Source organism: Ornithodoros turicata, unplaced genomic scaffold, assembly GCF_037126465.1.
Source record: "Ornithodoros turicata isolate Travis unplaced genomic scaffold, ASM3712646v1 ctg00001042.1, whole genome shotgun sequence".
In the NCBI taxonomy this organism is placed as follows: Eukaryota; Metazoa; Arthropoda; class Arachnida; order Ixodida; family Argasidae; genus Ornithodoros; species Ornithodoros turicata.
The window spans coordinates 34859-61518 of NW_026999443.1; the positions used below are offsets into that span (position 1 = coordinate 34859).

The 26660-nt window shown below is 45.3% G+C and overlaps 1 protein-coding gene and 1 long non-coding RNA gene across 3 annotated transcripts in view; one reads left to right on the forward strand and one right to left on the reverse strand.

The window, feature by feature from the left end:
• The first annotated feature begins 2481 nt into the window (after positions 1-2481).
• The window catches only part of LOC135376125 (PI-actitoxin-Aeq3c-like), a 36327-nt gene continuing 12148 nt past the window's right edge, over positions 2482-26660 (forward strand). Inside the window, exon 1 of the mRNA XM_064608709.1 lies at positions 2482-2571. Within this exon, the coding sequence (XP_064464779.1) occupies positions 2520-2571 (52 nt within the window). The 5' untranslated portion in view covers positions 2482-2519. The remainder of the gene's footprint in view (positions 2572-26660) is intronic.
• Positions 9054-10092, reverse strand: LOC135376114 (uncharacterized). 2 transcript variants are annotated; one of them, XR_010417548.1, is made up of 4 exons: positions 9721-10092; positions 9585-9643; positions 9358-9510; positions 9054-9206 (listed from the first exon to the last, which is right to left on the reverse strand). It is a non-coding gene; the product is annotated as an uncharacterized LOC135376114 (long non-coding RNA). The 2 variants fall into 2 exon arrangements; XR_010417547.1 differs by having other exon boundaries at positions 9585-10092.

A 26660-nucleotide genomic window follows, 5' to 3' on the forward strand; every position in this document is an offset into this window, starting at 1 on the left:
TTCGCCACCTTGAGTCTCTGAGCGCTAATCAGTTTGTGATGGTCACATCCCAGGAACCATATTTAACTGAATCCTGAAGCAATATCAGAATATTCCGAGTCACAATGAGTCAGACTGCAGAAAACATTAGTAGCTTGACGGTCCGAGGTCTATCGGCCTGTCAGGACAATGCGAGCTGCCATATTGAATACTGTAAGACCGTCGGCTGCAGCGTTGCTCATTTCTTATAACAGGTAGAACTTTCGATACAAGGAAACATTGAAGGACAAGACGCAGTTTCCGTCTTATCTGTCGCAGCCCTTTACGGGGTCTTGCATGGAGTGCTTTAGCGATTATACGCTATGCCATTTCTCTGATGCCCCATCAGGGGCTCCTGATCTACTATGAGGCATCATCTGTCTGACCGCAAAGGCTCGTTGACGGACCATTGGGTTCTATTGGGTTGGGTTGGGGACTATTGGGTTCTCCTGTGGGGCCATTAAACTTAGCTGCTGGGCAGTTGGATACCCTTTGTTGGGCCGCCAGTGGCCTTATGGTACCATCAGGCGTTTTTGTGGGCAATTCGGCAAACCTGACGGGCCGTGGGACAGCATTTGTCGGGCCGCTAACAGTCCTGTTGGACCACTAGGAGTTGTTAATGGGTCGACAAGCTGCTTTGATGGTCCATCAAGATATTCTAATGAACCATTAGAATTTCTGATGGCGTCTTGTCGGATTTTTCGATCGGGCTAACTCTCATTAAGTGGAATATCAAAAGCGTTTTTACGCTGAGCACAGGACTTATAAGTGCAGACATTGTCAACCCAGAGCAGGTCATAATCCACGTGTGTTACGCAGTGGAAACGTTTCCCACAAGGGCTGGAGCAAACATGTTTCTTCTGGCCGTCTGCGAAAGCCTGTGCACAGACTGCACACGTGCGAAATGAGCGTGGCATATTGGAGAGCGATGCTGCCTGACCTGGTGCTGCCGAAAGATGTGATTCAAGTCGAGTCAACCACGTAAATTCTCGCTCGTTCTCGAAATAGGGATGCGAGACGTATTGACACTGTTGTTCAGCCACTTTTTACCATATGCGTCTTTCGTTTGACCACAGAAAGTAAATTTATGGCTGTCGCCATGATTCTCGGGCACCTTATGGAAGTCGTCTGCTCTCACCGCTGCAAAAGGGCCGGAGAGACGAAGATTTATTCATCCAATCACGGACTTCCCGCCGTGTAAAAGTAGCAGATATCACTGTTACCAACACAGATCGCGACATGGTGGCGCTGTTTCTATAAACTTAATTCGTTTATTTAGTAACCGTGACGATTCTGCTCGAGCGAATTCACAGTATTATGTTTTCAACAATGAGGAGTCGAATGGTACGCTTTGTAGACGGGCCAAGGTGTACGAGACCGTCGGTTTGAAGGGGACGTCCGCGGGGAATCCGGAATTATAGAGTTAATGTGATATCCACATGGAGATGCCTTCCAAGAAGAAAACACCAAAAGTTTTGGAAAATTCGTTCGTGTTTTTTCACAAGCCATCAAGAACATCGAATTCGAAACCAACTACCAGCTTGCGGTTTACACGGCCCTTCCCTGCTTTGCCTCTCCTGGTGACGTAATTGCCATTGCAGTGATTCCCAATCACTCAGCTGACGGCGTCGCCAGGCTGGTTGCCATCCGATACCACTGAAAGCATGAACAAACGTGTTCCTAGCGACTGTTCGGCAGTCCGAAGACCACATTTTGTGACGGACGGGCCTGCCTTTATAACCGACTCCAGTGACGTCCATCCGCACACGGTTGCCTGGGTTCAGCCGGCTGCAAAATGCGATTAAATTCATTTTCTAATGTTTCCGATTGTTTCGAAACGAAATATTCCGATTACATATCTTTCAGGCATCCACTATTCCAACCGCACCTTCAGTTCAAGGGCGTTTTGGAATGGAAGTGCCAAGTATATCACACGTATGTTGCACTGTAAGTAATAGCACTTCGCATTTGTCACCAGCCTAATTACTTTGATTTCAATTCGTTCATGCCTGTCAGCTCAGGAGCTCTGCCACTAGAAGAAATTGCCATCGTAGAAGCCGACCTGCAATTACCACTACTCACAAAATGACAGCATTGCGTCATGACATCCATAAGTGCGTTGTGCGAGAGGTCTGCTAAATATATATTGACATCTCAATTATAACCCATGTTGTGTAGAAGGAATTGCTTCAGAGGTTCCGACCACTCTCCTGCTCCTCTCCTGCTTGATGGCAATACACCACTCTTATTACATTTCGCTTCCCTTAATGACATATTTTCGTAATGCCTTGTCTCCCTTTGCAGCAAAGTGTACGGAACATATGGCTTCCAAGAGGAACGTAATATGTCATTATATAACGCTGTACTCGTCAACTCATCGAAAACAAGCTTGTGAGCGGGGCTCAATATATATATATATATAGAGAGAGAGAGAGAGAGTTCGTACAGATCCTATTGCTTCAAGCGATTCGAGGACCGACGTGTTCTGTGCTGTTAGCAACATGAAGGGGATTTTCATCACTATTGCAATCATACTTCTTCAGCTGGTGCCTGGTACGGTATTCTCGTTCATTTTTTAAGTCGTAATGTTTGTTACACCCTAATGAGTAGTAGTAGTAAAAAAATCACGGCTGTCTATGTCGTCTGTATCCTGGATAACAGTGCATTTCACGTTAGAAGTACATGTGTTATTCTCTGTGACGTCGGCCCAGGACGCACGATCCTCCCTTGCGATATCCGTGATGGTGGCCGTCCCCACCCACCCACCCTTAGATTTTTCTCTCCTACGATTCCGAATGCCATGAGGTGCGTGTTAGCATACCGCACACCACCAGTATCACAGTTGTAAAGGGCGAATGGAGGATAGCTAAAAAATAAACGTGTTCGAGGCAGAACAGATTAATTTATTGAATGACTAATAATAATAGTTCGTGGCTTTATGTCGCGACACAAATGAAATCATGAGGGAGGCCACAGTGGCCTGTCTGTCGATTAATTTGACCTAACGGGCGCTTGCGGCGGTGACTTGAGCCGCTGGCTGTTGAAGGATGATCACCCGCTGGTGTGGACTTGGGACACAGATATGCAGTTGCTGTGGTCGTCCGAGTTACGTTCAGATCACGTCCGGGTCTCCACTTTGGGGGCCGCAAATAAAAAGGAGGAGGCGACCGCTATATGTACGAAGTCGTAGAAAAGTAGGTTTTGATTTCTTCGCGGGTAGGGTTGGGAATCAACGGTGGAAGTGCAAGGGTGCAGGCGAGCTGGTACATTGTAAAACGAGGCAAAACCCGAGACAAGGAGCAAAAAGGAACACACACGACACGTCAGAACGCGTTGTGTGTGTTCCTTTTTGCTCTTGTCTTAGGTGTTTTGTCGTTTTAGCGTCGGGTGTTTTGTCATTTTAGGGTCGGGATTCATTGAAAGCCGAGATAGCACGCATGCACGCACAGCTCTGTGATTCCTCTGTGCGTGTTGTGTGCCTCGGCGGTCTGTTAACCAAAATTCATTCGTTTTTAATATGCGACATTTTTTATCCAAAAACTGATAAGGCCTGTTTTATGTTATTGGTTTTATTCGCATTTGTCATGCATAACTGCCACCAATTTGTTTCTCGCTCTCACCGAATACGAAACAAAGATTAGACTTCCGAAACTGGACCACTGAAGTATCAAAACTTGCCCAGCAACAGTAAGTGAATACCTGCGGCTGCTCAATGTTGAGGAAAAGGCTGGTTTCCGAAAGCGCTTGCTTTTTCTTCCTTCTTTGCGCCGTTGTACACGCGCCCCCTCTAACGGCGGTTTGACGCCGCCGATACGTCTCAAAACGACGAAAGCAACGCACGAAGCTCCGGCGCGTGTGTCACAGGCCTCAACAATGAAAGTCTGCCTGCCGGCACCCCGCAAAAACTGAAATCAAATGCGTACGCCCTTGGACTGCTGAAGAGGCAGCTAAACACAAATAATTGTCATTGAAAACGAGTGCTATAAATTAAATAACTTGAAACTGTTACACTGTTCTGCGTCGCGAGTGCTCCAACAGCGTAGGTTTGTAGTATTAAGCACAAGTCTCGAAATCCCGGGATCTTTTGAAAAAAAAAAAAAAAACCCAGCCGAAAGTCCGAAAATCCGTACTCCGACTATCCGTGAAAATCAGCCGGGATTTCGTGATTCGGGATATCCCGGAACCCAACACTATTCGCGTGTACTCGACGAGAAGGGTCCTATGTCCTCGGGTCGCAACAGAGTACTGAAGTAGTAGCCTGCTTTTTTTTATCTTCTCACTTGCTCCCTTGGCTCACTGATGATGCCTCCTGAATGAGAGACGAAACGTTTGAATAAATTGTTGTACTATGTTGTGTTAAGTGGGACAATCTTTTGGTGTCTGGGAACAAAGTGATGCTACAGCACACATATTAATCACTAAAACGGACTGCATAAAAAGCTTACTAGATATCTAGATGGGATCTGATATGGCAATTCGAAATAACATACTAGCACTTGCACTTCAGTGGTTATTATATTATTATACCAGTAAACTTCGCTACAGAGCTAAAGCACAAATAATTTAAGGTACGAAACAGAAAGTGGTACTCAACATACGTTTTGATCCAGAGGATGGTAATAAGCTATTTTCAGTGGGTCATCTGTTGGTACTCATCTTGGATGGAGATTAAACAGAGCATGGCGCTTATCTGCAATGCAGTAACATGTAGGCTATAAATCTGATCATCTACCTCGTGGCATACTCCGTCCCATTTGAGGGAGTGGTTTCTTACCTCACATTTCTGTGGTTTCCCACATTATGCGCACAACTAACACTGTTGCCACTTTCTTCTCCAAGGGCTAAACTCTAAAATCTGGGTAAACCGCTGTCCTCCCGTCTGCTACCTGTCCCTTATTTTTCCGGCTGTTTTTTGTTTTTTACCTTCCCCTTCCAGTCTGCCCATACCTGAAGTAAAATATTTTACCTTTGCGGACATAAAAATTAGAGAAGCAATTGTCAAAAAACGTGTTGAAGTAACTTTGCGACATGAATCGATACCGTATAATGTTTCAGTGGACAAAATTTTTTCATCCCCAGGTGGCACAGATAATTAGGAAACAAATATTTTCCATTTAGTGATTCGGCGCCACCCCACGGAAGAGCGGTCCAGCAACACTGGGCTTCACCTCACCAGTATTCTTCACATGCGCCTTTCTGTAGGTTCTGTTCTACTCGTGGAGAGTATACTTTACAACGAAATTATGCTAGGCTATCACGAAGTCGAGGAAGCAGATGACTCGGCATCCACGTCGCACGAAGAAGTTACGCACGTGGCGTTTAGAATGGATACAATAGATTGCGTTTATTTCCTCCCTCACGGTGAATACAGTCTAGGACGGCATTCATGCTAGCCGAGGGCTGAGGCTGTCTGCAACGGCAAATATCTCGTTTATCACCGTCTGCCAGAGCTGATCGCTTCCTCTTGGAGCCACGAGGTGTTTTCATCTTCTAGATATGATTGAAACTGACGATCGCTCGGACGTCACGGGTCACGCGAGAAGTAAAATCTTTCGGCTCACGAAACAGGTGACCTTCATTCTTTATTCATCTTTATTGACACGACCCCAGTAATTCCCTGTGCGTCAACCTCTGGACAGCTCTAGCGTCCCCGTTCATAAATCGAAGTCGGAACTCATCTGTTCTCGCGTTTCTTTCCCGAAAATCAGTTCCCAGTTCGGATATCGAGGGTTCATAAGCGGAGGGAGAAATCGATGCGAAAAGTTTGGTTCCTTGTGACGCCGTTCATAAACCGAGGGAATTCGTAAAACGACAGTTCATAAAACGAGAGTTGACTGTATGTCAGGGCTAAAGTATCATATTTATGCCTCATCACCGCCGTCTATGCCACGTTTAAGCCATGTGTAAGGCATAGCTCACTGAGGCTATACCTTCCATGGGAGAGGAGGGTATAATAAGGACTGTAGGAAAGGACGACTCCGCAATTGAGGGAACAAGTGTTTAATGCAACACGAACGAGCAAACTATCTACGAGCTCGAGCTCTGATGATTCACGATAAGATGGGCGCAGGTGGGGTCCGGTGATCCTCATCCTCTTCGCAATTTCTTATATTCCCGCGGCGGAGATATGGCGAGCATCTCCCTAGATCTCCAGTTTGTGCAGAAGCTGTACTGGTCGCCGTAGGACAGATCCACTAGGGAGCATGACTTTACATCCACGGATGACGCCGTCGCGTCCTGGCTGAATCTCTATGACGCGTGCAAGAGGCCACAAAGCTCTGGCGAGATGTTGAGAAGAAAGGAGTACCTGTTCGCCCACCTGGAATGGCACTGTGGAACTGTACTGGAAACGATGGGCAGACGGCAGCTCGGAGATGTATTCGTGAGCACATCTGCGCCAAAATTCGTTGAGCAAGGTTTGTCGAAGCTGCATCTTGTCAAGGAGCGAGGAGTGCGTATCATTGGCCACGCTGCCTGTGTGTGAACAGTCCGGTAGAACAGTTAAGCGTTTTCCGACAAGAAAGTGGGAGGGACACAGAGGAGAAAAATCCCTGGGGTCGTCGGACATGTACTTCAGAGGCCTAGAGTTGATCATGGCTTCGATTTCGGTGAGGACGGTGGTAATCTGCTCGAAGGATGGGCACGTTCGAAACACACATGGGCAGAGACTTGCGCAAAGCGTCCTTCACAGATCTCACGAGACGCTCCCAGAACCCACCCCACCAGGGTGCGCATTCAGCAGTAAAGATCCATTGAATGTGCTGGTCGACACAGTAGTGCTGGAAGGGCGCAGCGTGAACGAGGCGGTGAAGCTCTGCAATGTCTTGTGACGCCCTTTTGAATGTTCGGAAGTTGTCCGAGTACAGTTTGCACGGGATGGATCTTCGTGCAACGAAGGGTCTAAATGCCTGGAGAAAGTCGGCAACGCCCATGGATGAAGTCTGTTCCAAATGTACGGCGCGTGTGGTAGCACAGGTGAACAAGGCTACGTACAATTTCAGACTCGAACTTGGCTGATCCATGCAGCAATAGATGGGACCGGCAAAATCAATACCAGTGACGTAGAAAGGCGCAGTCTGGTAGGAACGATCGGATAGAGGGGGCGCCGTTCGTTGGTGCAAGATGGAGCTGCCAAATCGTCGACCCGTGACACACGTATAGATGACTCTCTTCACTGTTTGACGTCCCCTTACTACCCAGAACCGTTCTCGTAGTTGAGCAAGAGTGCCCTGCACCCCAGGGTGGAGCTGTTGAATGTGGATATGTGTCACCAGGTGCCAAGTAAAATGGTGCCTGCCAGGTAGAATAATGGGATAGATCGAGGACTTGCCCAGGTCGCTGAAGACCAGTCGGGTCTTGAGTCGAAGAAGACCATCAGAATCTAGGAAAATCTCGAAGGTCTTGAGAGAGTCGTGTCTTTCAGGATGCAGACCGAAACCCGGCGTCGGGAACTTGGCGCCCCCATCGCCCGGCAGCAGCCGCAGTAGTCCCCCACGTATAGCTGTACGTGGCTTTGATGTGTCTGGGGAATGGGGGATCCTGGCAGTTAAGTGGACCTGGAGGTTGGTTTGGACCATTCGGGGCCCCTCCTGGAAAACAACACACTGCTTTGGCCCCTGCTTCCCATAGACGGGTGGTCCTGGAAGGCTCGGCCAGGACTATTCAGCTAGTCGCCATCTCGCTTTTCATCACTTTTTCTTTCTTCTCCACTCCTTCTATCTTTCCTCCTTTTCACCTTCTTTGGCGGCAAGGGTCAAGCTTGGGCAGTCTTTGCACTCTCCAGAAGCTGCACTTGGGTATAGTGCAGGCGTGCCTACTACTGCGTCAAACGCCGTCCACTGGTTGGGCTCCGTGGTGGGCGGCAGGACCCTTGCATCGAATAGTTTTTTCCCTTTTATGGCTTCCTCTTCTTTAAAACACCGAGATCGGAATCGGAAACGGTTCCGCACCGAGCACTAGCAAATTGATTTAAATACCTCAACACCCGAACCAGGATTTGCAAAGTTTCTCGTGGTCCACTCTAATAATGACACAAGACCACTGTCAAAGATGACTCCTTTTGTAATAGCGAAAGCACTCGAACGGCTCATCGGTAAAGAGTACAATGCCAAGAAACTGGGCTCTGGAGATATCCAAGTCCACGTAGGAAAGCGAGAGCAAAGCAGTGCACTTTTTTCACTGACAAGCATCAATTGGATATCTGTCACTGTAACTTCACCCCGGAGCTTGAACATTGTTAAAGGAGTAATTTCTGAGGGCGCCTTCTTGACTGTTCGGAATCGGAACTCCAAGAAGGCCTACAACAGCATGGCGTGGTAGCCGTGAAGCGAATAGTCATGCGTAGGGATACGAAAGAAATCCCAACAAAGCACGTCATTCTTTCTTTCAAGCTCCACAAGCTTCCAGAAACAATCAAAGCCGGTTACCTCAATTACAATGTGAGGGCTTAATCCCAAATCCGAGTCGCTGTTACAAGTGCCAGCGGTTTGGCCACGGCTCTCAGGTGTGCCGTGGGCAGCCCGTCTGTGCTAAGTGCGCCGGCAAAGATCATTCGTCAAAGTCGTGCAACAGTGCCTTTCAGTGTGCCAATTGCAAGGGTAACCACCCTGTTTACTCCAGATCATGTCCTTGTTGGAAGGAGGAGAAACAGATCCTACAACCCAGTCAACACACTATTGTAAATTCGACGTAGAAAAAACGTTGTATATCAACGAAATGAATGTTGAATCGACGATGAAAGCGAACGTGAAATCATTATGTCAAATGTCCGCTCGAAAACATGTTAATTTAACAAGTGCCGATCAACGTAAATTTAACGTATATGAAATGCAGTTTATATGTGAATACAACGTACCAGACTGTACGACATGAGAGCATAAAATAAACAGCGCTTTACAACGTTTCTCCAACGCTGCCATGACGATAAAAATTACACGTTCAGTGTAATTTTACATTTATTTTAGTATATCCTCTTAACACTTTGAATGTTCATTTAGACATCCCAAGTCTGTTATAAAAATAATTTCGCAGGAAAGTGGGGAATAGAATCACTTTATTACCCAAAGCACATATGACATAAGCGTTGACTTGAATTTGCTATAGCCCTCGTGTTTATCTTCTGCACTATTGGCTTGTGGTTGTGCTGGGACCTCTGCTTATCTGTACACGTAGGCACTTGGATGTTGCATCTGTAAAAAATCGTGAAGTGTCAACTGATGAGCTGTGTCAAGACCACTTTGTGGTTATTTATGTTTGCAAATCACAGAGCGTCCATTTATATAGATCACGATCACAATATCACCACCTTATGTAAATAAGAAGGATCGTCGATGTACTCACCAGTATAATTAGCTCGGGTCCTGCCTGCTAGCGACGCAACTATAGCCTCTGGTCTCTTGTTGCCTTATGAACGGCTACCGATTTCATTGTTCCTTCGTGTTTTCCAATCGCTGGAACTCACCGGCCAAGTAGATGTTCCGCCGACAAAGAACACTGAGAAAAACGACACAGACATGATACAGACATTTCGACGTTAGAGAATTTTCCGATTTACGCAGCAGTCTTACCTGTAGCGCATTAGACGGTAAATGATTCCAAGCTTGTTCAAAGCGACACTTTCCGAGTCCTAAAAGAATATGTAAGATGAAAACTACAGTGAATTGACCACAAACTAAAAGTAGAACACCACGCTAATGTACCTACAAGCATAGCCAGGATCGTTTTCATTTTCATGAACTCGGTGGGCTGAATCGACTGGAAGAACAATAGAGTCTCAAACGAACGCTAATAAACAAAGACACCACGCCCGTTTACCTGTATAGACTGTGGCCGCATGTGGTGCATCCGTTACCTACGAGGGATACTCACTCAACCTGTGCTTGAGCTGTTCGCGCTGGAAATTACCGCACTCCTATCGAGACGCCGACATGTTCCTCAGCTCCATCCTCCAGCGGCGTCTCGAACAGTTTGAAATTAACCGCTGCAACGGCGCAACGGGCGAGGGCATCACGTGATTCTCTCTTCTGCGCCTGACGAAAAAATACGCCTTCTGCGCAGATTTCTCCTGTGACCGGCTGGCCGGGAGCCATGGCGGTGGTACGGTCAGCCCCCCACAGCTCTCGCAAAATCTGTATCAAAATGCGTGTTACTGCGCACGGAGCAATCCGTGCCTCTCTATTGGTCGGACGCCACAAGCGTGTCCGGATTGGTTGCCAGAATTTGAAAACGGCACTTCGCGCTTCCTCGCCTGCGTGCTGCGTTCTCCTTCGGCGGTTTCATTTGAAATTGAACGGTGGGCGCCGCGTTGGCGGTGTCTTTCGGTGGGAGGCAAGTGCGTTCGCCGATCGCCGTTTTATCCGTGTATTATGGTGCCTTTGATCGTGTTGAACTGTTTCTCGCCACAAGCATCGGTCTACGAAGAGCCAATCGGATTTCAAACTGAAGTGTTGTCGTGAATTCTGGCTCGATGAACATGTTCGAGCGCCGTCAGATCTGCATAGCGGTGACAAGAAAATACGATTCATGAAGCAGCATTTTATGTTTGACGTGTAGCAGGCAAGGACATGATGATCAAGCGATTGTGCGCAAGTATGTGACAGTTGTTCGCTGCTGGGAATAAGCTGTGTCGATATGCGTATTTTGCAAGTTTGAACTTTGTTCCAGTGTGCTAGGAAGCGCTACGCAATGGACTCAGTACGCTCAGCGCATATGTGTCAACCTGCCGATTGTGTCAGTATAAATAAATTTGTTCATTACGACACTTTTCACAGTTGTTTGGGAATCACGGAATAACTTTACGACGTGCATGAAAGCTAGTAGACTTAGAGGTGAGGGGTAGCCGGTACAGGCCAGTATGGAAAGCAGAAGTCAGCAACAGCCAGAACCGGTCGGGCTGCGAGCCGGACGGAAAGATTTCTGATTGGAGGATTGAGGAAGCAATCGCTGCACTCTCATTGGTCGTGTGCCCAGTGTTGTGTGAATTTAGCTATACTATGGGCTCTATGGGGAGTTGTGGAGAGCTGGTACGGTGGTGTGGGGGTCTCAGCTGGTAGGGGGGCAGAGTTAAGAAGATGGGGTGAAGGCGGATGGCGGAGAAAAGGGGGCTCAAACGCCCAAACTTTTATTTTTCTTTGAAATGAATAGAATTTGATTATAGGTAGGGTTTTCAAGATGCTCTGAATTTGATAAAATACCCGTGCCTGGATTACTGGGTGAGCACTTACTGGCTGTCCATCAGCTGTAGGTTTCCGACGTATCGAATTACTACCTATTAATATTTTCTTTGTACGATCTTTTGCAATGCTAACAGTAGCAGAGTCACGCAAAAGCAACCATGGTAAAGCGCTGTTGAACGGCCTGCGCGGCAGATCCATTGTTTGAGCATGCTTTTTGCTAAAGGCATAAGGCAAAATTTTCGCAAAAGCGACGTTGTATATTCGACGTCTGTCCTTCTGTGACTTTCCATTACAGTTATCGACGCTGTTTTCAAGTCTACTGTTAATTTGTGTGCAACAAATCCACGTTATATTCACGTAAAAGATTTGACATGCTGAATTGACTACGTAATGTCAGCGCGGAATCAATGTTCGCATTTTGCGTTCTACATTGTTCAGCAATATTCACCGTTAATTCTGCATTCTACCAACAATGTGTGTTGACTGGGAACTGAAAACTGAGTAAAATATCACGTACGGTGTAGCAAAGGCACAATTGGCATTCCAAAAGAAAGGAACTTTCTCTGATGTGGTGCGCAGTGGAGTGGCACCACTCAGAGTATCGGTGGAGACCCAGGCCTCTGGGGCTCCCCTCCACACTCCCCAACACAAAGAGAGGAACACCGAGGGTTTTCCCCCGGTGGCCTCTCAGACAAACAGCCCGGGAGATGCAATGTTAACCTCAGAGGAGGTTGTTGCATCCCCCTCCGTTTGGGACGGGATTGCCATGGGCCTGTCTCAAAACACGAGTCAGAGCACGGATCTCGATGACGACGACTGCTGCTCTCAGAAGTCGTCTTCGAGTCTACCAAGTCTTTTCATGGGCAAGGAACAGAGAGGGAAAAAAGCTGGCCGAGGACGAGGAGGGAAGGCCAAGGAACAACAACAAAGGGTTCCTCCACCGAGAATACAAGCTCCTTAATCCCTCCGCATTCATGGACAATTGTTCCACAAGGTCTTTACGCATTAGAGTAGCCGTTCAGTCCTTATTCATTTCCCTTTTCTGTACACCTCTTATGAGTTCACAGAGCATTATTCAATGAAACTGCCGGGGTTTGCTGAAAAATCTTGATGACGTCCATGATATGTCAGACAGACATCGTGCTGTCTGTTTCTGTCTCCGAGAAATAAATTTGATTCCAGACACCCCTTTCCACCTTCGACGGTGGAACGTTTGTCGTAAGGACCGAACGGACACGGGACGTGCTTCTGGAGGTGTGACCATTCTCACGCCCAGAACACTTCCCACGAGAGACGTTCCACTTTCCACAAATCTTGAGGCCATTGCTGTACAATCTGCACTGACCGGGTTGTGACGGTATGGCCTTTATACCTACCGCCGTCAGTCAGGGTCAGATACGGTCAGATACAGCTTGAGGATCTTATTAATCAGCTCCCATCGCCTTTTCTACTACTGGGAGATATCAGTGCGCATCATATTCTCTGGGGTTGTTCCAAAGTTGACACACGAAGTAAAATGTTTGAGAAATTATTAGCATGCTTGCCAATCTGCCTGCTCAATGCAGGAAACGCTACTCATGTTAATTGTGCTTGGCAGTCCTTTTCAGCCATTGATATTTCGCTGTGCAGTCCATCTGTATTTCAGGATATTTCATGGACAGTGGACGATAACTCCTATGGTAGCGATCACTTCCCTGTCGACCAGTCGACCATCAGGTGCTATTAGAACCCGTCCACCTCGTTGGAAGACACAGTTAGCAGACTGGGGGCCTTTAAATAAGAAGCCACACTTTCTATAGAGTCCCTCCTTGGGCTGAACAATAATGACGCAAATGACTATGTCACAGACATTCTTGTAAAAGCAGCAACCAAGTCCATTCCACACTCATCAGGTCAACTGCCGAGGCGTTGCAAGCCTTGGTGGTCGGAGGACTGTGGAAATACACGCAAAGAGCAGAACCGTGCTTGGGGCAGGTTCTGGCGGTATCCAACCCCAGCAAATCTACTGGCGTTTAAGAGAGCTCGAGCAAAAGCTAGGTGGACACGCCGACAAGCAAAGAGTGAATCATGGAAGGGCTTTGTCTCCTTCTTGAGTAGCAACACCACAACTAAGGTTGTGTGGGATCGACTGAAGAAAATAAAGGGCAATTACACAAGCTTCTCTATTCCCTTTTTGGAGAGGAATGGTACGGTGTGCCAAACTTTAGAAGAACAAGCAGATGTGTTGGGAGAACACTTCCAGAGTGTTTCTTCCTCCTCTCACTACACCAGGAATTTCTTAAAGGTCAAAGATGACGCTGAGAAATGCAAAATCACGTATGGCAGTGACAGCCATGCTTTTAAAGGGACCGAAAAGTGAAAAATAACCCCCATATTTTTGCCCACTATCGTGCACAACATCGTTGTTTGATAACGCACAGAAAGCATTACTTCTCTATTCGGCATATTTTTTACGTATAAATATTTTGAAGATTGCCGGAACATGGACGGTGCTGCCTACAAACGGCGAAAAAGATCAACTTGGGTTTCGGGTCCAGGGCACCCAGGGATTGGTCAACCCTTACCACGTGAGAGTTAATTTTATAGAGCAGCAAAGTTGACGCACATTATCTTACAGCTAAACGCCATTTTAAAAATGACGCTCACTTCCATAGTTTCTACATTGATAAAGCATTAATAAAGCATTGAGCTACTTCGCCGCTACGAGCTACGATCCGCTCTCAATTGAAGCTGATGCAAATCAAAGGCTCAATTGATGGCTGCGCCATCTGCAAGGCCGTCTGTGTGTTATCGCGTTTATTGTCTACTTCGTGAGTGGTCGTGTTGGTCGCGCGAAGCAGAAAATGGAAGTGAATGACATGTCTGTGGCTGCTGTGTCACGTATTAGAGGGACCAACATATGCCTGGTGTAGGTTTGGTGTTCGGGGATGCAAAAATCATCTTCGGTCATCTTCGACGACGAGCGTGTTCTAGCACAAGATTCCTCAGGAGAGTGAGCGAAAACGAATGTGGTTCGAAGCACTCGGCTATTAGATACAGCAGTCGTGTCGTGTGTGCTGAGCTTATTTTGCTGCCAATGACTACGAAGATGCCGTAGAAGGCGAATTGCGAAGACGTCCGAAACAAACTGCCGTTCAGTAATCAGTGATTTTGCTTCACCGAGGTGACGAGTTCAACACGACGACTTAGGTATGTACAGGTGTCACACATGTATAAATTATAATATAGCGATGACGTATTCTATTTAACTTATGTTATCCTACTTATCCCGTGCTGAACAATGTCAACATCAACAAATTTAATTTTAGGGGCCTTCCAGTGTTGAAGTGGCGCCAGACTGCTTCGTGTGTGTGTGATCCAGGCACTCAAGTTGACATGGCAGAAATAGCTGAAAACAGGTATGCAAAGTCCACAGATGGAAGCACTAGATCTTTTACGTGTTGCAGACTTTGTGACATTTTTGGGGTCTTCGGACAGGTGCAGAACATTAGTATGACGTCAACAGTAGGAGAAGAAACGGATGAGAACTACTAGATTCTTTGAAGGGTACAGGAATACTTCCTGTTGAGGTAGACTAAGGAACGATAATTAATTTTCTAGAGATGCATCCTCTACGCTTGAATTCCCAGTGAAACAGCGGAAGTTCATTGTCTTTGAAGCCCCACTACTGGAATTTTTCAAAGTGTGTCACAGCTGCAGTGATGTGGTAACATGCAAGGTTACCACATCATATTGGTACTAAATTTGCAGAGTTCCCCTATCTCGGACACAACTGTCATTTCTCTGTATTGCTCTCCCGATCCTACCTTCTCAGACTAATATGGTTTTCCATGCATTGCATTGGCACTGCCTTTTTCTACTCATGCTTTCAGTTTCTTGTTGTGTTGAATAAATCTTCAATTGAGAGTTTGCAGCCATCACGCTTGTCTACTGTGTTTGCCCCTCATCTATATTGATGTGCTATAACCGTATAGCACATCAACATCCCAACAACAACCAAACAATCTTGCCTAGACCTACTTTTGGATGGAAACTACATGTGGTGACATCCACATATATAAAATTTTAGTCGACGTAGATTTGCTGTTTTTGTACAACCTTCATTGTACATTTCTTTTGTCTCACTTAGCACACGTGAAGAAAAGTTCTCATCTTCATCAAGATGACAGGTCATTGTTGGATCTATCTGCAGCATTATTGTTCCTGTAATCTTTTCATCAACACAGAATACAAAAGTGCACAACTGGTAAAATATAACTTTCTTGTTAAAAGGGAAAGACAAAACTGTTTATACTTCTCTTGTTTATTTTGTTGCAGGTTTTACAGCTCTATCAAGCATGTCAAAACATCAGAGGGCAGGAAGTCCTGCTCTGTTTCCTAAATCCCTGGACAGTAAAAAAAGAAGGCTATAGTTTGAGTTGTGACAAAATGTTGCTTCTGCTCTTACATTATATTTCAATTAAATGTTACGATGCGTTTGTCGTCTACACTGAAGCCAGTTTCAGTTTGCAGGGCTGTCAAAAGTACTTTACAAAAGTACATCTCAGTTAGAGCACTGCACGGGCCGACTTTTCCGGGCCCGACCCGGCCCGGGCGCATCGAAAAATGGCCCGGCCCGACCCGGGCCCGGACCTTCATATTTTTATGCGGCCCGGCCCGGCCCGGCCCGGTGACCCAGTGACTAGAGCCCGGCCCGGCCCGGCGTCTAAGCAAATAGAGCCCGGCCCGGCCCGGCCCGGCCCGGTGACCCGGCGAGTAGATCCCGGCCTAGTATTTCCAGCCGCGACGTACGCGTTTCTGGCGATTATCAAACAAATTTATAAGTAAATTTATAAGGAGAGAAGACAAACATACAAGTGATGGCGGTTTAACACCGTAACCGCACGAGACCAAATTAAATCCAGAACGCACGGGGCGTTATCGTTACACTGTCAAGATTTTGCGGAGATAGAGCATGCTGTCGACAAACTGCTTCTCCCAGTCCCTATCCCTCTCAACAAGCTTTGCCAAAGTGATTGTGAAATATGTGAGGAGTGAGGAGCAATGTAAAGTGGCTTGGAGAATGTTCTAGAGGGTCGAATCATATGCATAATGCAGTACCCTTTGCTTGTCTTTGCAAAATATGCACAGGAATGACGCAAGCGCATGATGATATGAACTAATGCATCTCCAATGTGTGGAATTAGCTGCGTGGCCCGGCCGGGCCTGACTCTCGGGAACATATTTGTCGGCCCGGGCCCGGCCCGGCCCGCGGTGGTGGCGTATTTTAACGGCCCGGGCCCGGCCCGGCCCGCGGTGCTGGCGTATTTTGTCGGCCCGGGCTCGGCCCGGCCCGGAGCACACAGCCAATAACAAGCCCAGCCCGGCCCGCGGGCCGGGTCGGGCCCGGGCCGGGTCGGGAGCCCGGGCCCGTGCAGTGCTCTAATCTCAGTTACAGTAACAGAGAACTTACACAATAAATTATTTAGCCATTTGGAGTATTATTGCCCACACCAATGCTGCATGGTTAACTTTGAACTCAGATTAAGGGTTGCAATACGTGAAGTCAGCCCTGAAGTCCTTCTTTACGAATGTTAGTTGGTGATATGATAATGAATCAGTTAAAAGTACTCCTTTTAGCAAAACAGAGTTAATTAAGTGTTAAATCCCAATCTCAGTTCAAATATTAATTGGCATTCGGAAATCTGATCAATAAGAAGTATATTAAAAGGTTATGAACACAGTTCATCTGAGAAACACTGATGAAAATTAGCTTATTTACTCCTCATATATACAAGACATGAGTATAATCTACAAATACAGATATGCCCCAGGTTACTTAACCCTCCAGGAACAAACTAATAATTATAATATGCTGTGACCGCAAAGAAAAAGCAATGAGAAAAACTTGCAGCAAGGAAGAAATGAAAGTTTTATGACATCAATATATACAGATGAAAGATGTTCAATATGTCTCATGTTCTCATGTTCAATATATATACTATTTCTACAAGTGCGCACACTGATGGGGAAATCGTCCCTAATAGCATGCAAGACGCAGGCAGGCAGAATACTTTCTATTGTACTTTCTCAGAGCACCCCATGTCCTCCTTGTGAATAGCCGACAGGTGATATAACGGAATTTCCTGCAGAAATAAGGGTTTTCCGTCCTGTTTGCCGTTAAAGTATCGCGTAAAGACCACACGGCGCTTCCGCATATGTTGAAATGCTTTTCAGTTTCTCGGATGTATGTAAAAGACACTTGCAGTACTTCAGTGTCCAGGCACAGTATTTCGAAATATTGGTTAGTTGTGATGCAATTGTCTCTGCTTTTCACACGCATGCTCTACCTCTCGACAGCAAAAACACTGATCCGTGGTATCCATCGGTTTGCATTTCCCACATGAACACCTGCACGACGAAAAAACAGCGCTTGTTTCGGCTTACACAAGTGTTTCTCCCTGATACATGTAAAACCAGTCCGTGTTCACGGCGCGGTGAGCTACTGGTGAGGACGAACGTGACTCCGGTAAATCTCTGGACGAGGAATCTTCTGCTGCGAAGAACACACTTTCCAGCACGCTATCGCACGAACAGAAGTTGTGTGAGCGACAGTTCTCGAATGCGGAATTCCAGCGCACTCATGTTCAAGAAGTTCGACATTCTCGACGTAGAAAGTGGTCACAAATGCTAAGGCCATTTTCGTTTTCGCCGGATTAGCGACCGGAAGGCGAAATTCCATAACGTAGGCTAGTAACGTAGTAACGATGTAGCGCATAGGAGAATGCGCTGCATCGCTAGTGGTTGGCGCTGCGGCAGCCTGAAAACTTGCGGGAGCCAGAAACGGACGCAGCCGCTACCGCGGTCAACATGGCGGCCAGTGTGTGTTTACTGAGTGCGAACTGAATTATTGCGAAGGGCAGGTGCAAGGAGCAAATAAAGTGGTAGATGAACTACTACTCGTAGTGCAGTGTTGCAGTGGTGAAAGTTCTGTGGCCAGCCTTGGTTCCGTGTGGCGTTTCGTGTTGTTTGGTGTGTGTGTTTTAAGCTCGCATGGACCAAGTACGATCAGTAGGTGCACCCAAGTGTCAGTAAACTCAACGGCCGCTCAGCACGCAAGAAATTCTGAAATTCGTTGCGTTTTCTTAATTGCACTTCTCGCTTCGGGCCTCTGTTGACGCAGGTAGTAGAGCCACCAGGAACTTGTTGCTGTGATGGGATTTTGAATGAGGGCAAAGTAGTCGGTATAGCCAAACATGAAGGGCAACTACTATTCTCATTTCGACTGTGTCCCGTACATTTGGCGAGAGAATTGAAGTATAATTTAAGTGTGCTGTTATTCTTGCGTCCTCAGTAGACGATTGAAAGGATGTAGTCAATTTGTGCGGTTTCGCGAGTAATATTCCAAGCTTCGCACCCCCCTCCAAATAAAGGGAGTGGTGCGGAAGGTCGTCTGTGTGCATCCAAGAGCCCATATACCAATAATTACCATGCGTATGTCATGTTGATTGAAAGGGGATCTGCCTGTAATAATAAAATTCACAGCTGCCTTTAGTTGTGGTAACCTATGCTGCATGGTCTCTTGGGCGGTCTGTTCTTGTGTGAGCTTGTGACCTGAAACTGCAAGTTGTAGCACTTGTCCATTTACCATGGGCCATTTGGTAATTTTGCCAGTGACTGTACAGCAACTGAAACTTACTTTTCTGCATCAGATAATGCAGCTTACTGTAATTTGTACATTTTTTAGCAGCTTTTCTCAAAACTGCTACTTACACATCTTGGAGTCGAATGATTATCTCATACTGCACGGGTACACACCATGTGTACATTTTCAGGTGATTTGGAAGCAAGAACCTGCAGCTCATGCAAAGAAAGCTGAATGTTGTGGTTTTGCATTGATAGGTGGCAATGCACAGCAAAGATTTCACAGGGCAGAAGCTGCAATGAATCTTTAATGTGGCATGCTGTGTTTTCACATAAGTCTGCCCCCTTTGGCATCTGTAATAACAAGATTCAAGTGCATTTCAATGTTTTGACTGCTGCAGAATAGATGTTTCAGTTTGCACAGCTCACCACAATATCCACTCAGCCTTATTCGTTTCACATAACACTCCATCTGCTGATAGTACAATACATATGTATTTGGAAAGAACACAGTGGCCTCTAGGGTGTCTTAGAGTAGCAAATTCTCTCGTGGATTGGCATGACAAAAAATTGACAAAGTTGTTGGTGTTATGGCCTCGCATTAGGATGCTTTTGAGGCTTGTTTGAAAGAGCATCACCCACTGCTGTTCATTTTGCTAGAATGCTTGCACACGCGTATGGCTTGGCTCTTTCCAACGTATCTGCCATGTCAGCATCAGCAAAGTTGTTGGTGTTACAGCCTCGCGCAGACTTACGCACGTACTCAAAATACAGTATACTTTTTTCTGTATTTTGATACTCTACGCAATACTTTTCTTGACAAGCATTTTTAAACAATTTAAAATACTTTTTTCACTATTTTCTACTCAGTACCCTAAACGCCCCTTCCTCGACATGCCGTTTCCCGCAAACTTCCCCGCAGTGTCCAGATTTTCAGCTCACTGGAATTTCCCCATATTTTTCATTCTTTCTTTTTGGAAGTTTGCGCATGTGTCATTCATCCTCCTGTACAATAAGCTGGTCCCATGCTTCGCCTTGCTCGTCAAAAGCCCGACCCCTTCATCAGAAAACTGTTCCTATTCATATTCCCAGGTGAATCCCCACGGGATTAGGTACAAGATAATCCCAGCATTTATTTCCTTAGTCACCAAAGCAATAAACACGCTTCAGAAGTTGAAAGACCCAAGCTGCCATACAGGAGGGGTTACAAAGTTTTGGGTCAGAATATATCACCAAAGTTTACTTGACCTCATCAAAATACACAAAACGTTACTTGACACAAATACCTTCGAAATAAACATTGTGCTTAAGTATGGCAAATGAAGTTTATTCCTTTCAGTTGTACGGCCACATCAGCCAGAATAGGCGTTTCACTTGCTGCTAATGCTAAAGTACTTTACATAGTATCTTAAATACTTGGGTATTTAGTGCTTTACTCAAATTACTTTCAGTTTTGAGAGTATTTTGTACTCTATTTTAAATGCTTTTTATGCTGCATATTTAGCATCTTACTTCAAATACTTTTGCGCATTATTTTGTACTTGTCGGACCTCCCATTAAGATGCTTTTTCGAAAGAGCATCGCCCACTGCTGTTCATTTTGCAAGAATGCTTGCACACATGCTCTGTAGCAGTCCTGGAGCAATGCTTGGAGCTCTTCCTTCGCTTTTTCCAAACCATCTGCAGTGTCAGCATACACAATCTGAAATGGATCATCACATTGTAAGTGGCATTTGACAGTAACATAAGAAATTGTATATGGCAAAGCAACTGTACAAGAGAACTGTACGAGAGCCTTTTTTTTTCCTTTCTGGAAAAGCATTGCTCTACTTTGTTTACTTTTTCTCTTGCTCCTGTCGCTCTGCTGATCCACTCAAATAGGAGTAGCAATGCATAATGTAAAACCCCGAGACTAGGGAACACGAAGGGACATACACCACACAAAGTCTCGACTTCGACTTCGTGTTGTGTCTGTCCCTTCGTGTTCCCTAGTCTCGGGGTTTTTACAGTATATGCATCATCTTGACCAGCTCGCTTGCTTCCTAGCCATGTTTTCATTGTCAGGAGTAGGAAGTTAGACTTGTTTCTATGAATTTGTTGTTGGAAAAAGAGTGCATATGCAAAAACGCACTACACACCACTCTTGCCGTGTATGCTGCCATAATGGCTCCTGTTCAATTGCAATGGGGGGACGCAGAGGCTCTACCACAATTTCGCAGTTTCAGACAAGCGTATCGCAACAGCCTTTTTGAAACCACTGTAGGATGCCAGTTTCTTCGGTCATCATTAGCAATGGGAGCCGCAGCTGTGAGTATGGGACAGGCATGCACCACTGCAACTAGAAGCACTGTTGTGGGTCTTAGACTGAGCTGCGCAAACTTGACACAAGTAGAAAATAGGGTGGCACGAATAGTGATTTTCAAGTTGAAATCAAATACAAATTGAATATCAATATTTTTAAATCGAAATGAACGAATAATCAAGGCATAAAATGAGTCACGCAAGCCCTGACTGTACACCATTTTTGCACTTTCCTAAAACATTTATGGTTTTTCTAATTGACAGACCAAAGTGGGATTGAGCAGCCATTAGCTTTAATGGTAGACCTTTCCTGATAGAGGTCTTCACATCTGTATCCGAGTAGCGCAGATCGTGAATTTGAAGTTAAAACGAAACACAAAATTGAGAATGGAGGACTACCAAATAGAGAGTAGTATTTTTACACGAATAACCCAGACAAAATAGAAAGTAGCATGGCAAACGTCAGCATTGGAATTGGGATGCAATTTGTCCAATTTTTAATGGCCCTGGGGAGCTGTTAGCCCTGTCATAAATGTGATTTTTGTGTGCTTCCAGACATCCTTGTACAACTTTGACCAGCTTAGCTAGTATAATCGGTGACGCGTAGGAATGAGCCCGAGCTCACTGCTACACACAAACATGGTTGTAGTCACACTTTATCGACAAATCGTTTGAAATGCTGACATCAGCTCCCTCCGCTGTTCTTGGCGGACATTCTTCGTAGATTTTAGCCAGTGCCACTCCGCCTGAGCCACATGGAGGTGGGAAAGTACCTGGCTCACTTTTGGCCAGATGCTATGAAGAGCTGTTTCAGCAGCTGTCATGAAGGGTTGAGGCGCCTACAAATAAGTAAAATCACGTTGAAACAACGAAAAATAAACAGGCTCTTCATGCAGAAACTAAGAAGACAGTGGTGTTACATATTTACTAGTATGATCACCACTAGCTGGCGGAGGTACAAAAGTCTTAAAGGAGGCAATATTACCTTGAATAAATGTACAGATACGGACGACAACAGATGCAGACAGGAATCCTGTCTCCCTCTAAGTCTCTTCTCCGTCTCCGCACATCCCAAACTCAGGGTAATATTGCCTCCTCCAAGGCTACACTGACTCGCTTGCACTCTATCTTTATGTCCTGGTTCATTCCATGTCCCAGATGTTGCGCTAGACTGTCCCTGACTTCTTTCAAATAAATTGTGGTTGATTGTTCCCATGCAGCCAATGCTTTTCCGCTTGCAAAAAGAAAATTGCTTTGTGGCCGCTTCTTGAATATTTGCGAAGAGACATGTGACCTACCTGTTGAAAAAAAATTCTAACAAAATGTTTTTTTTTTTTTTTTTAATTCTAACCAGATCTCTTCTGAGTGATGACAAAGCGTAACACTTTCGTGCCATATGTACTGAAGGTTGATCGACACTTTGTGATCGGTGGTTGATCGATAGTTTATGCCCTGAGAAAAATAAAATTCAAAAATTCTTTGAATTTTTATGGAACTCCGCAGTTTTTTTCAGAGCCACTCAAACTGTTCAGCACTCTTGCCTAGGAGGCACAGAACATGCTAGAAATATTTTGAGGTGCGTATATTTGGAAAAGTATGTGGGGAAAAAAATTGGAAGTTCAGATATATTGCTTTTTGCCACTTAGTCAGCCGTCAATTGCACGATGAGGTGGTTCTGATAAAATATGAGACAATTGCATTTCATTGTACACACCTTGATTATTTTTCCACAACGTTTCATAAAAGGACTGCTTTTGCAGTGAAACAATTTTAGAACTTGACCACCCTCACACACATCCGGCGTTGCCCCGCAAGGCTGCTTCAGTCCACAACGTATCGTCGCTGCTTCCTCCAAACACACTGGAGCACCACTACCCGATTTGCGTTCTTCAGAAACAACTTGTAGAGATTAACCTTCAAACTTCAGGTTCTCACGAGAACATCCTACTTCTGCGGCGCAGTTCAACAGGAGCACTGGTCCTACGGATGTACTTAGGTGACATTGGACACTGGCGAGCCATTGAATGACCATAATCTGTTTAAGTGATGACGGACACGATGCTTACTAACACAGACCCTACGGTGCAAGGCAATAATGTGTGTGAAATAAACAGGGAAAGCACAACAACTTAACTCTTTCAGCTACCACAAAAGAAAAAATAAGAGAAGCCTCGAACTGTCCAAGTGAAGTAATTGAGGGATCAGGCCCCGCCAAGCTACAGTGTCGTAGCTTTTTGCCTGTACCCCCCTAAACCCTTGGTAAAAATAAAAATTATAATATGAGGAGCCAGCTCAGCAGGCTGGTCTCGCCTCCACTTGAAGTGAGCTAGATATAATAGGTGAAGACCCATCGTTGCTGAAGTACATCCTGGTCTCTAGTGCTCCTTGTGCACTGTGCTGCCGCAGAAGGCCATTCTTGTGAGTATGTACCTCAAGCGTGGAAAGTTAATTTGTACCAAATGTTTTTGCAGGCAACGTAAATCTGTTTGGGCTGCTCCCGTGTGCGTTTGGCAGCATACTTGGGGTGAAGGAGCCAGGCAAGGCAATGCCGCATGAGTGTGGGGATGGTCAAGTTCAATATTTCTTTTTTTGCTGCAGGTGGTGAACCTTTGTACAATGGGCATACTTCCAAATGAAATTTATCCCATATTTTTATCAGAACTACCTCAGTGTGCAATTAACGGATGAATATGCGATAAAAAGCAACATTTCACACATTCATAATTTTTTTCTGATAATCTTCCAAGTCGGTGTACCTCAAACTATTTTAACACATTCTGTGCTTCCTATTCAACATCGCTAACCATGATATGTAGCATTATTACATACTAGGTTTAAAAATATGTTAACCACTAAAATAACTTAACATAAACTAAAATAAGCATGTCAGTGGTTACCATCTTGTCTGTATAAACAAGTATTTTCCTTCAGCTTCTGAATGGCCTCCCTGTCATCGCCATATGCATCCTTTTACCACTGTTCATACCAGTGGTACACTGTTCTCTGCGTTGGGTTAGCAGCTGCACTTGCAAGCAGTTCATGGGCATTGTTTTACATCTCCAGCTTAGTTTCATGTAGGCGTATGGCCTCGAACACAGCCATGCCTCCAAGGAAGCAACCTGGTTGTGACAACAAAGATAGAACAAATGAACAACAAATAGCATGTTGTATGTTAGCTATGTAACATGAGAGTGCACTGTCTTGCAATAAGATCAACAAATATACCTCATGAGAACCTGAACTCCTTGTTGAGCAAGTTATACACATTTAAGATTGCATATTGCCAATCTAGTCTTGTTCCATGATTGTTCTATCTTAACTTTTCTACTAGTGTCCAGCATATAATATGGGCTAAGATGACTATATGCACCTCAAGACCCATAATCATCAATCAGCATCATACCTAAACCCCTACCCTATCGTATTGCTTTCAGGAGGTGGGTAAGCAATGAACAGATTGAAACAGCAGAACTACCTGAAAGTGCACAGAACTCACCGTTCAGATCTCTTCACCGTGCTAATAATCCGCGAGGTAGATGTACGTTTAGTGCAGTCATTCAGCCATCGTTGGACGTCGTCATAACAAGTTGGAAAGAAGGACATTCGTAACATACGTTGAATTTGAAGATGCTTCGTCCTCAACAGATGCGTACTGACACTGCTTCCAGTCGGAACATGTCCCAAATATATCTTGTTTTCAACCCTTGTACGTGACAATATTTACAATATTTTCCTGGCAATGTTTGTGGCACAAATCATTAATGTGGAAGAATTAATCGAAGTAAATTGAACTGACCACAAAGTGTCACGAACGGAGTGTGCAGATGGTGCGGTGGGTGCGGATAGCGTTTAGGATTAGCTGGTGTAGCAACAGCTGTTATGGCAATTCACATTATTGCTCTAGGCATTCTAGCATGGCGGATAGCTTGCAAATGCTTGTCAAGACGACGCAATGCTGATTTGCCATGATAGTTTGATCTTGCAAGTATACTGCCTTAATTTTTGGCCATGTTCTACTGCAGTCAAGTAATATGTTCTCTTGTTCAGTGAAGGTCTACAGTATCTGTAACCATAGAACGATGCTGCGGTGCGCTCAATTTTCATTTGGCACTTCATATTAAAACGGTGGCACTTCACCTCTGGGCTACAGTCCCTTGGATATCTTACCGAGTTTCCCACATCGGTATGGGGAGGAACGGAGCTTTTGTGACTTTTCGGTGTTCATGAATACTGGAACATTCTACTACTGAAGATTTCTACACTTATTGCATCTCACACAATGCCGTCGCATATATTCTACCCTGCATAATTCGTTTGCAGTGTGAAATGTTTTGCATGGTTTTTGAGAGAGCCTGTCTCACTCCTGCAGGTCGCGTCACTGACCTGTCCATGATGATGGAGTCGTGGTGATGCATGTTCCAACGCTTGAGACTACGTATAGGCGTATAGGTGCATATAAGGAAGAAAACTGCCCTGGTACCCCTCATGTACTCTGAATGTGTATTGTACAATTTGTGCTAGTGTGTACCCAAAAACTAGTTTATTTGGTGATTATGATTGGGGAGTTTCATCACCAGGGGCGATACTCAAACCCGTTGACTGTGGTGGTGTGGTAAAATATCATAATCAGTCACCTAACAGTGAGTACTGAAGTCCTATGATGCCAGAAGAGGTCAGAAATGCTTTGAATGCAGAACTTTGGTGTGCTGTATGTGACCATGGACCAAGAAATATTGACAATGTGATGGGGCGAGAGTTCGGCTGATTAAGAGACCCTGAAAGGGGGGTTCGGGAAGGTTTCTGGTGCGAGCGCTGGAGAAGTATGTGCTAGTGTGGACCTAGTGTGCGAAGAATAGCGACACACCATTCAGTAGCCTTGCTTGGACGATACAGGAAAATGCAGGTTTCGCTGCAGCAAAGGAGTTTAGCTTGTGTTTCTTTAACAACACAGAGGAACATTCGTGGTCAGAAAGGGAGAAGGCTGTATACCACGGTAATGTGGGGAGTCTGAGCAGATGACGGACGGACAATCGGATCAGGCCCATTATCTCGGCTTGGTATCTTTCGACTTATCCCCTTACTGCATAAAGAGGTTCAATTATGCATGTTCGGTAAAATGAACGAGGTTTCGAGCTTAAGGTTTCAAGTTTTAAGCTTAAATAGGAAAAACGTGTGTGGGAGGGAGAGTGTAATGTTGCTTTCATAATAATTTCTCCAAAACTTTCAAAAGAGGTTAACTGAGTAACAAGTTATTTTGCGATATAATCACAATTATTTAAAAATAATAATATAAAATAAAGTGCTCAGGACTTCCAAGCACCAGAACTAAATTAAAATGTCTGTATTAAGTGCCAGCAGAGTCTGTTACTGTAGACTGAGACTTGCCAATCAAAGGCACACACGGTACACTGAATCTTGCCAATTTCTACAGGCACATGTGTCAAGGAAGTAGAAATATAAATTTAACTACTAGCACATCCAGTGGTCTACAAATTAGTCCATAGGGTGTGACCGCTTTGGTGTTAGGCATTAACCATGAGCATTG